This window comes from Gekko japonicus, unplaced genomic scaffold (assembly GCF_001447785.1).
Source record: "Gekko japonicus isolate JY-2015 unplaced genomic scaffold, Gekko_japonicus_V1.1 scaffold2303, whole genome shotgun sequence".
Taxonomy (NCBI): domain Eukaryota; kingdom Metazoa; phylum Chordata; class Lepidosauria; order Squamata; family Gekkonidae; genus Gekko; species Gekko japonicus.
In genome coordinates, this window is record NW_015161473.1 from 6793 (window position 1) to 17872 (window position 11080).

Consider the following 11080-nt stretch of genomic DNA (forward strand, 5'->3'; position numbering starts at 1 on the left):
GAGTCAATCTTCTCTCTTTTATCGTTGATTTTAAAGATGAAACATTCAGGATTCGCCCACCTGTACTGTATTCCATTTGTCTGAAGAAATTAGATTAATTCCTTGTAGCTCTTCCTCTTTTGACGAAATTCAAATGGGATATCTTTTAAAGTCTTAACAGTTAAATTCCCACATTTCAGTGGATTTGCCAAACTTGCCTTTAATATTGCATCTCTGGTTTGTCTTCTTGCAAACATGACCACAATCTCCCCTTGGCAGGCTGTTTTTTTTAAATGTAATTGGAGTATGCCCGATAGGCAGTCTCCATATCTTTGACTATTTTATCCGCTGGTAAGCCTGTTACTGGGGCAATGATCTCACCCAGAGTCTTCTTCAAATCTTCTTTTTCATTTTCAGGCACTCCCTGAAATCTGAGAATCATGTTGGCTTTATCCATTTGCAGCTGCAACAAACGATTCTCCTGCAGTTTTTGTTTAACTTCCACATCTGTCACTCTTTTCTTCATCTTCTTGTTTGCAGTGTCTATCTCTGTGATTTTTTTCAGTTGCATGCTCCACCTTCTTCTCTGTCTCTGCCAGCTGGCGCTGCTGCAGAGCAAAGTTTTGGTTTCGTGTGGCCAGTTGCTGGTTAATACCACCGAGTTGCTCCAGTACCGACTTCAGCATATCCGCCAACATCTTCATGATGTCTGCTCCCTCTTCCGGTCTTGGACTCGACTGCCTTTCGGTTTCAGCTTCCCTCGAGAAACTGCCATTGTTTACAGTTCAAAACCGCATTGCCAGAACTCGAAAGACTCATCGGTACAGTATCGGTGCTCAAGTAAGTCGCTCAAAACAAATCGCTGTTTCTTTCCCCTCTCCCCCCTTCGCTTCATTAATCTGCTCAAGTGCTTAGGAGGCGTCCCTCCTTGCACTCCGTTTTTCCCACGGGGGGGGGGAAATCCATTTTAGAGAAATAGTCCATTTAATTCAAACCCACGTTCATTGTTGGTCATATCTTGACCCCGCTCTCTTCATACACTATTCTGCTCGATCTCCTGCGCTTGCCCCGGTTAGATTGGCTTGTACCCTAAGGTCACCCATCGGCTGGACCATAATGGTGGAGGAAAGCCTCTATTCTCCGGCATCAAGCCGTCGAAGAGGATAACCTTCAAGAGCCCCCTGGCCTAGAACCCTTCACAACGGCTCTGTGGGGGTGCCACTTGAGGTGGCACCCCTCCAAGCCGAAGGTGTGCTAGTCGCCTCCTTGGGCATCGAGGAGAGCGACCGCCATCGCCGATCCACCCACCGGAAGCTCCTCAACTTTGCTTCCTTCATTTTTTCCTACTCACCCACCCACCTACCTTCTATCAGGTGACAGCAAGTCACCTTGTGGTTGCTGGCACTCTCTCAAAGGTCAAAGCCCTGGAAAGACTGTTTTATCTGCCTTTTACTGACAGAAACTAAGCCTTAAAGGCCGACAATACTGTTTGGTTGCCTAGCACCAGCCACTGAGGATGTTTGTGTCTTAAAGATACAGAAACTGCTTGTATGGGGGGTTTAAGTCCCCAGATTTTTCTGCAAACCTGGGTCTTTTTCAGGTTTATACAAAGATCTGTTTTGTCTGTTCATGACTCAAATCTCCACAGATTTGACTATGTTGGGAATTATGTATACTGATGATGATTAGCAGTGTTGTTGAGAACACAGTCCAGTCTGGATCTCGATGGTTGTAAAAAAAGGCATGTCATCATCCTGCGGTATTTCATTGAGTACCATCTGTGTGCTTTTCAAGCACCGTCTTAAGATGAGTTACACCCTTCTCAGTCCTTTGAAGAATCGTGTAACTCTGCTTGGGACAGCGTTGTCAATATCAGAGCACAAGGAGCGGTATCACGTCACACACCTCCTTTTGTATACGTATTTATTTAAAGCAGTTTTATGCTGCCTCTTCAGGGAACCTGCTCAAGATGGGTTACAAAACAAAATGTAATAAAAACATACAAGTTAAAAATGGTTAATTAGAACCCAGAATGAAACAGCCAACTAAGGCATATTGATAGTTATGACACTTAAAATTAATACCAGCTTTAGGGTTGCCTTCTCCAAATTGGGGAGCCCCTGGAGATTTGAGGGTGGAGCCTGGAGAAGGCAGAACTGCCAGCAGGGGAGGGACAGGGATGTAATGCCACAGAGTCCACCCTCTAAAACTGCCCTCTCCCCCAGGGAACTCATCTCTCTAGTCTAGAGATCATTTGTAATTCTGGGAGAAATCCAGGCTCCACGTGGAGGTTTCCAGACTAAAACACGCTATTAAAATGGTGGCATAACATCAACCCCCTTAATTAAAGGCCTGGATAAACAGAAACATTTTGGCCTGGTGCCTAAAAGAGAGCAACATAGGGGCCAGGTGAGCCTGAATAGGAAGGGCATACCATAGGTGAGGTGCCGCTACGGAAAGCACCCTTTCTCTGGTTGCCACCAACCTAGATGTTACTAGGGTTTATTGCTCTTGGTGGCAGCCATGCGTTCCTTGTATTGCCTTGTTCAGCTCCGAGCTTCTGATATTGCAGCAAAACATAGAACTAAAGGCATTGTTAACCTTTCCAATTAGACGGGACAGGATTAAACTTTCCCTATATGTGGCATGGAATCTAGTCAAGGGAATCCAAATGGCAAACAGAAAAAAAAGAGACCGTATCTGGAAACAAACCACCAAGGAAAGAAATGGAAAGCATCAATTAAATACAGTATCTTCCAGGGGGTTGAAAATTCATTTCTAGTTTCAAAAATACAGAAAGGACCTATCTTAAAACCTGACCCTCAGAAAGATTCAAGTGTTCAAAGGGTTTCAATGTCCTGCTTTTATGAATGTTGCTGTTTTATGTGGCTACTTACTTCGGCATTCAACACGTGGCAGTTGTTGTTCCCAGTTTCCATTGTTACACTTCACTCTAATACGTCCAAGTTTTATGAACCCAGGACGGCAGTTGTAGGTTACGACTTCATCATGTGAGTAGGTCTTTTTGACTGCAAGGTCCGTGAGCTCTTCATTATTTCTTCTAGGGGGTGGTCCACAGCCATCTTCAAGGAAGAAGAATATGAGGGGAGAAAAAAAAAAAGCTTTACAGAAATGTGTTCCGAGTCTTGTAACCTCTGAAGAATGTAAAGAAAGAGATGAGAAATGAGCACTCTGGAGAGGTAAAATTAATATTGTGTGAGATTGTGGTTGGACCTGGGAAAAAAAATTATGCTCCACTATGCACTGAAACAATCTTTTCCTTCTGTTTCTTTTTTTGTTGCTAAGGTTCACAGCCAGAAGTCACACTGTACATGTTCAGAAGGATGCTATCCTTAGTTCCCAGCGCACATCTATCTGATGCTGAGTATAACAACAAACAAAAGACTTGATTATCAAACAATGTGGCCACTACAGAAAGAGAAAGATGACAAGAGTATAATTAATCTGATTCAAGTCCAGGAGCACCTTAAAAACCAACAGGACTTCCTGGGCATAAGCTTTTGAGACTCAAAGCTCCCTAAATAATCCATTTTCAATCCACTCTCAGTGCCCTTTCCAGCTGGATTTTCCCAGTTCACACAGTAAAATCCACTTGTAAAGTGCATTGAAAGTGGATTGTTTAGTGTGTGTGATCGCAGCCTTTGTGAGATACAAAAGGAGATCTGAGTCTGGAAAGCTTACATCATGAAACCTTGGCCCCGGTCACACAAGAGGTTTTTGGCCGGAAGAGGGACGGATCGAGGGCACAGCAAACGGGCGCGATCCCACAGCAACATCTGGGAAGCATGCTGCGCCCATTCCCAATCCGCCCCTTCCACCCAAAACCCCGCTGCAAAAATGAACGACCTACCGTGGTGGTTCATCCGAGACGGCCGCATCAAAGCCGGCTGTGGGATCGCCGGTGCGTCCTTTCGCCGGCGCGTCCTTTCGCCGGCTCCAGCCCAAACGGCGCATGCTCAGGCATGCGCAGTTCGGCAGCCTCCCCCTCCCGACTGTGGCTTCCTCCCCGGCATCTGATCATGCCGGGGAGCAACGGCGCCGCAGCTAAGGGGATCCGTGGGATCCCGCCGCAGTGTCTCTATTTTGGTGCGGCTCTAATTTTCCGCACTTTGGCCAGTGTTTTCCCTGCCGTGTGGCAGGGACCCTTGTTGGTCTTTAAGGTGCCACTGGACTTGAATCTTGTTCTTCTAATGCAGACCAGCATGGCTACCTTACTGAAACTATCTTAATGAAATTAATAAGCTCCCCAAAATGCTTTCTTTCAAGAAAAGCTGTGTCTTACATGTTCTCAAAAACGAATAGCTTATTTGGGACCCACAAGCTATTCCCTGCTCAGCCAATGTCAAGTAGAGAGAGGAACTGCAAATACAGTCAGCTATAACCTGAGAATTAGACCTGTTATGCACGAGTGTTTTGCCTTGCTTACGCCACACATATCTGTTGGGTTTTCTTTGTCATTCTGCATTTCCTTCTTTCAGCATTCAGTTTGCTTTCCAGTCACTGTTCCTCCAGGTTTCCTGAGAGTGCTTTTGTGCTGATTTTTCCCTTGCTTCACTTTGAAACCAGAGGTAATTCTAAAGCATACAGATTCCCTTCTCTTCCCCCTACCCTTTCCCCACCCCTCAAAGGCCCCTCCACCACCCACACTGAGGTTGTTCCTCCCACTCACCATCCTCCTCCCTTCATCGGTGTACAAGCTCCATTTCACCCTTATTTTTAATTTTTTTTTACAAGTAGCATGGGTCTAGTGATATGACACTAATGCTAGTCTCATCCCATTTGTCATAAAAAAAAAAATGACCGGGGAGGGGGGGGTGAGTTTACAAGGAGTTGTGCCTGGTTTAGTTCCCTGCTGGTATTGACTTGAAAGGGGGATTGTAGAGGACACTTGTCAGGAATGCTCTGAAAGGGCTTGACTTGAAAGGGGATCAGAGAGGATACCTGTCAGGGATGCTCTAGGCTGATCCTGCATTGAGCAGGATGTTGAACTAGATAGCCTGTATGGCCCCTTCCAACTCTGTGATTCTATGATTCTAGGAAAAAAATGGCAGCATCCCCAGTGCAAAAAAAAAAAAGGATTTTAGTGCTGCATGGAAACAAAATTTGGGGGGGGGAATCATCAGTGTGGAATGAAATTGACACAAGATGTAAAGAGAGACAGACACTGGGATGGGAAGCTTAAAGCCCCAGGAGGGTGGCACTGTTTGCTTAAACAGGTAAATAGAAAACCACTTATGTGGGGGGCAAGGGAAAGTTGCGAGCGCCAACACTCAGCCACTCTTCAATACATATTCCCATAGGGTTGCTCTGTGAACCTGCAGGTGGGATGGATCCTTTCCCTCCTTTCTCAAGCAGACTTCATGGACTGAACAAAAAGTTGTTAAACCTTCTCTAGGAAACTCAAGAAAACTTTGGGAGTGATCCAGCAATAGATGAATACTTGCAGGCTGAAATCCCAGGGATACTTACTTGGTAGTAAGCCCCACAGAACTCAGTGGGACTTACTTTCAAGTAGGCATGCCTAGGATTGGGTTCCACTGATTTCCATCCTAAAGTGAAGTATTTATTTAAGATTTGCTTCCATGGTGCTAACTTGATCGAGATGATCTACACATCCTTGCTTAACTCTGTCCCGCTGAAACTTTAAATTTTTTTAAAAAATGTTTACCCACCAAGAAATCATTTTTCTCTTTTATGCTTTCATGAATGGGGGGGGGGGCATTTTGGCAGTTTCTGGAAGCCTAACATTAAAATGGTGGCTGAGCCACATGGAGCTTCTGTGAACCGCCAAACTTAAGAATCACGCGTGCGCACAAACACACATATTGCCGTTGAACACAGCTTGCAATGCCAGTGGGTTCTACCATGCATTCTGTACACTCAGCATATTCCCCCATATTATGAGAGCGTGTGACTCTCATTTTTCAGTGATCAGCAACACAACAGAGAATCAATTCCTTAGGGCTTGGCAATATGGTAAACAGTGTTTCACAGCTGCTTGTCACTTTCAGAAGAAGTATAGTCAGTTTCAAAAGTTGATTTCCCCCCTTCGCCTGTGTTCCTTTCTGTTCCCTTTCATTTAATGAACTAATGCTAAAATGCATGCACAAAACCTGAATCACGAGGATTTAAATGGAAGGTGCTTGCTGGACACTACTGTGCAATAAAAAACACAACTTTGGATGCCACCCCTACATGTCACAAGTGATGTTCCAACCCAATTTAGAAAAGTTTGCTTTTAAAATTGTAACTGCAGAATAAATACACTGGAAGAAAAAGAATGGTGCATAAGGTGGGCACATTCCAAAATCGAGATTAAAGGTTTACTGTAAGACGTGTGTGCATAATCGGCCTTAGAGATACAGAAGGTTTAGCTCAGAATGTGCCCTTTTGTAACTATGAGACAACAGAAGCATAAAACGCTTGCTTGCTTGTTTTTGCACTGTCTCATCATATCTACAATAGTTTCTCATGGGATTGGAATAATTTTAGTTCTGTACATGATTTGGGGGGAGAAGGCTGTGCTTGTTCATACCCAGTTTGGGCATGTAAGTACAGTGGCTCCAAAGACAGAGATTTAGCATACTTTTGTTTTTGCCAGCTCTAGAGGTATTTTGCATTTTTTGCAATTTTGCAATACTGTACTCTCTGCATCTAGAAGTTTTGCCTTGTTTGGGTGTAAAGGAGCACATTACAGAATCCTCTTTTTCTGAAACTAGACTAGTTTTTACCTGTCTTTTCTATAGTGTAATTACATCTGATAGCAATTGCAGGCAAAAGAAAGACAAAGTCTATGGGGAACACGATCAGTACTGTTTTGCTGCAAAATCTGACAAGCCACCCTTCCGTTGCTTCATCTACCTTGAACCAAGAGGAAAGGCAGGATACACATCTTTTAATAAATAAATAAACATCAGCTATGGGTTTTTGTGATCCCTTGAGCACCAAAACGCCATACCTAGCATTGTGGTTATGCTGGAGACACATTTTAGCCCAAGTGGTGCTAACAAATCTTAAAGGACCAAAGAAGAGTTGTGGTGCTGCTCACAGCACACAGATTTCCCCTGAAGCCCTGGCAAAGTTGCAGGGTCTGTGGAGTGACTGTCCATTTCCTAAAACTGCACACATTATTCCATGATTGATGCACCTCTGATATTATTTATGTGGATAAGAAATTGCAAGATCATCATCTCACAGTGTTGTTGATTAAAGACAGCTCTCTTTATTAGTAAAATTCCTTTTCTTAAAAAGCATGTAACTGGAATTACTCCCTTATTCTAGCTCCCACTAGAGGGTGCTGTCATACTATCCAAAGAAAAAGGCTTCAGGACAACAGTATGAAATAGCAGTTTTAAATAATCTTTTATCTTCTTCAGATTATGATAGTTAAATTGCTTGCTATGATTATCTCTGTAAAACAAATTCTGAGTATAAGGATGTTTTGTTTACTCTTATACTTCCAGAATTGTTTAGTTCTGTGGTTTCCTTTGGAGATGTGCAATAATGGTTATAGCACTGGTCAATAGGGATGGGCACAAACTGGTTCATGAGACAAAATTCTACACAAACCTAGCCTGGTTCTGAGCCCTTGAACCGATGTTCAGGGAAGGCACCTTCCTCCCGAATTTCCCAAACTTTTGTCTGGTTTGATTCAGCTGTTTGGGCCATTTAAGCCTAACCACTAACTGGCATCGGTCCACCCATCAGCTGTTAAATTTCAATCTCTGTGAGCCATTAAACCCATTTGTTTTGCTCCCCCTGCTTTGAAGTGGGGGGAAGTGAAACAGAGCACTGAAATGGCTGGCAGCCCCACTTTTAGGCTGAAATGGCTGCAACCATTGTGCTCCCCCCACATACAAGAGAAAGGAAGCAAAACAGAGTGCTGAAATGGTTGCCAGCCATTTCAGCCTAACAGCAGATGGCTGTACCCACACCATTGCTAGGTCTAAATGCCTTTTGTTGTTGTTCAGTCGCACAGTCGAGTCCGACTCTTTGCGACCCCATGGACAAGATCACGCCAGGCCCTCCTGTCTTCCACCGTCCTCCGAAGCCCACTCAATTTCATGTTCGTTGCATCCATGACACTGTCCAACCATCTCATCCTTTGCCGTCCCCGTCTTCTTTGACTTTTTTTTGACTTTCCCAGCATTAGGGTCATCTCCAGTGAGTGCTCCCTTCTCATTTGGTGGCCAAAGTATTTGAGCTTTAGTTTCTAAATGCCTGGCAGTCATTAAACCCGTTCATTTTGCTCCTATCACATCCAAGTAAGGGGAAGTGAAATGGAGTGCTGAAATGGCTACCAGCCATTTCAGCCTAACAGTGGTCAGGCACACCCACCCTGCTGTTAGGCTAAAATGGCTGTGAGCCATTAAACCACATCCATTTCCCCCCCCCCCCCTGCTTGGAACCCTTCCCAGATTATGATAGGTGATCCTGCCCTTTGTCCTGGCCTTGACTTAACATGGCCGGAAGAAAGAGGAGTCCAAACTGGTCAGTTTGGTTCAGGCATTTTTTACCTGTTTTGATTTGGGGTTCAGTTTGGGAACCGCCCCAAACCCCTGAACCAAACCAGAATGTTTAGGTTCGTGCTCATCCCTACTGGTCATTTCTAATGCTTTCACTCTGGGAAGTGTTTGAGAAATTCAACTGAAATTCTAACTTCTTGGCCTTTGCTTTTAGTGTGTACATATTTTTAAGTGAAGCACTGAACAGATGGTTCTCTTTTGTTTATCCTCAGCACGGGTATTCTGATAGAACTGCTTCTGCATGGTTATATAGTTATGGTTAAATACCAGCAGGTTCGACTCATGTCCTGTTCACTAGCCTTGAGAGGAGAGATGACATTCAGTGAGCTGTTCAGATACATCCCAGTGAATTTGGCTGTATCTCATCTGCATGTAACCTGTCCTACCCCTCCCACTTGTTTGCTGCCTCTATCACCAATTTTAAATGACACAGAGTAAAAAGAGGACAAATTAATTGTGAGAATTTTGAATTGACTTGCTATTTAGCTATCTATGTGCACCTTTGATGTCTGGTCATAAATCTTTTGTGATCACTCCTTGAGTAGACACTGCTGACAGTACATGTGTAAAAAGCAAAAATCTATCCAATGCAGATAAAAAATAAGGACAAACTGCAAAAGATTACATACTTTATACATGTTGGTCAATGTAGTAACCCAAAGAACCTTGAGTTTGTGAAATACTGCCTATTCTGTGCAAATCTGGCTATATTAGAGACTTCTTTACCCAGCCACACATTTTTAATTGTGTATTAGGGATGTGCACACACAAAAAATCAGTATTTTTCAAGTATACTGAACCCTAAAAATATCGGTATTTCCAGATAGTTCTGAATCCCAATATTGGTATGGCATTAAGATTCAGGAAATAATCGGGATTTCTGACTTTTTGACTCCATTATACCCTATGGAGACCATTATATTCCATGGTTCCCATAGGCTATAATGGAGAATCAATCCAGAGGTATCTGGGGCTCTGTGGGGGCTGCATTTTGAGAGACAGGCATCAAATTTTCAGTATAGCTGCTGGTGACTCTCCTCAAACCCCCCCCCAAGTTTCAAAAATATTAGACAAGGGGGTCCAATTCTATGGGCTCCAGAATGATGTGCCCCCCACACACTCCATTGTTTCCAATGGAGAAAAAAAGGCATTTAAATGCCTTCTCCAGGCTGCACCACGAGTGAACTACACTCCAAAGTGGTGAGTTCACCTGGAACTGGCTGCTTCAGAGTTCACTCACGGCATGGCTTGCAAAAGGCATGGAGGAAAAAAAATGCATTTAAATACCTTTTCCCCCTCCATATCTTGCAAAAGTGTGATCCTGGGCTGGCTCCTCTTTGCAGCTCAGTTGAAACCAAGCTGCAAAGAAGAGCTAGGCCCAGCTGAGGCAGCACAAAGCTGTCAGCTCTGTGCAGCCCAAGGGAGTCCTGGGCTGGCTCCTCTTTGCAGCTCAGTTGAAACTGAGCTGCAAAGAGCACCCCGCAGGCTCAGCAGGGGCTCTGATGGGCACTCCGGTTTAAACCAGACTGCCCAACAGAGCCTGCCAAGGAGCTGATCCTGTAGGGAGAGTTCTCCCTGCAGGCTCAGCTGGGCCTCTGCTGGGCAGCCTGGTTTAAACTGGACTGCCCAACAGAGCTGCCCCTGTCCTCCACTGTTTCCAAATATTTTTGGGATTTTGGGGTGCAGCCATTTTTGGATAGCCAAATCAATTGGGCACTTGGTAACCAGCTGAGTAAACACCCAATAAATACCAATAAGGTATTTTTTCAGTTCAGTTTATACCGAGAGCACACCCCTACATCACACCAATTACAAAGTATTCTCTATACATAAGAACATAGGTAGGATGCTCAGAAACGGAGCCAGTTCCACATGCAGGGCAAACTAGACAAGCATAGATCTGGGGCCTCAATGCGTGGATGTGAAAGTGGTGTCAGGAGGAAGGGTTTAGATCTGTTAGGCACTGAGGAACTTTCTGGGACAAACTAGACTTGAACAAAAGAGATGGGTTTCACTTGAACCAAAAGGAAACTAGGCTGCTGGCAATCGATATCAAAAAGGTAGCAGAGAAGCTTTTAAACTAATCCTGGGGGGGAAGCCGACAGGAGCTGGAGAGCTTCCAGTTTAGGACAAGTCAGTCCAAAGGGTAAACACTCCAGGTAATACTGACAGGAGTGTAACAGAACTTGGGAGTGAGGGTAGGGTGGCAACTGACAGCATGTGTGGCGAATAAGAGGCCAAGGAAGACCACAGTTACTGGAGAGGGAAACATTATAGGTGTCTATCTGCCAATGTTACACATCTCTAAGTCAAGATGGGAGAGCTGGAGTGCTTGGTGTTCAATGACAATTTAGATACAGTATGCATCTCAGAAGTATGGTGAACTGAGGAAAATCTATGGGATACAGTCATTCCTGGGTATAAACTCTATAGGCAGCACAGGGAGGAACAAGTTAGGGGAAGTGTTGTGTTGTACATCAAAGAGGGAATAGAATCAAATAAGTTAGGAAGCTTCAGGGGAATCAAACTCCTCAAAAGAAGTGATATGGGTCGAA

The 11080-nt window shown here is 44.3% G+C and overlaps 1 protein-coding gene across 1 annotated transcript in view; it reads right to left on the bottom strand.

The window, feature by feature from the left end:
- Positions 1–11080, bottom strand: part of LOC107125688 (complement factor H-like) — a gene marked incomplete at its 3' end in the record, with an annotated part of 22362 nt that overhangs the window by 5207 nt on the left and 6075 nt on the right. The window contains exon 2 of the mRNA XM_015429140.1: positions 2877–3062. Within this exon, the coding sequence (XP_015284626.1) occupies positions 2877–3062 (186 nt within the window). The remainder of the gene's footprint in view (positions 1–2876; positions 3063–11080) is intronic.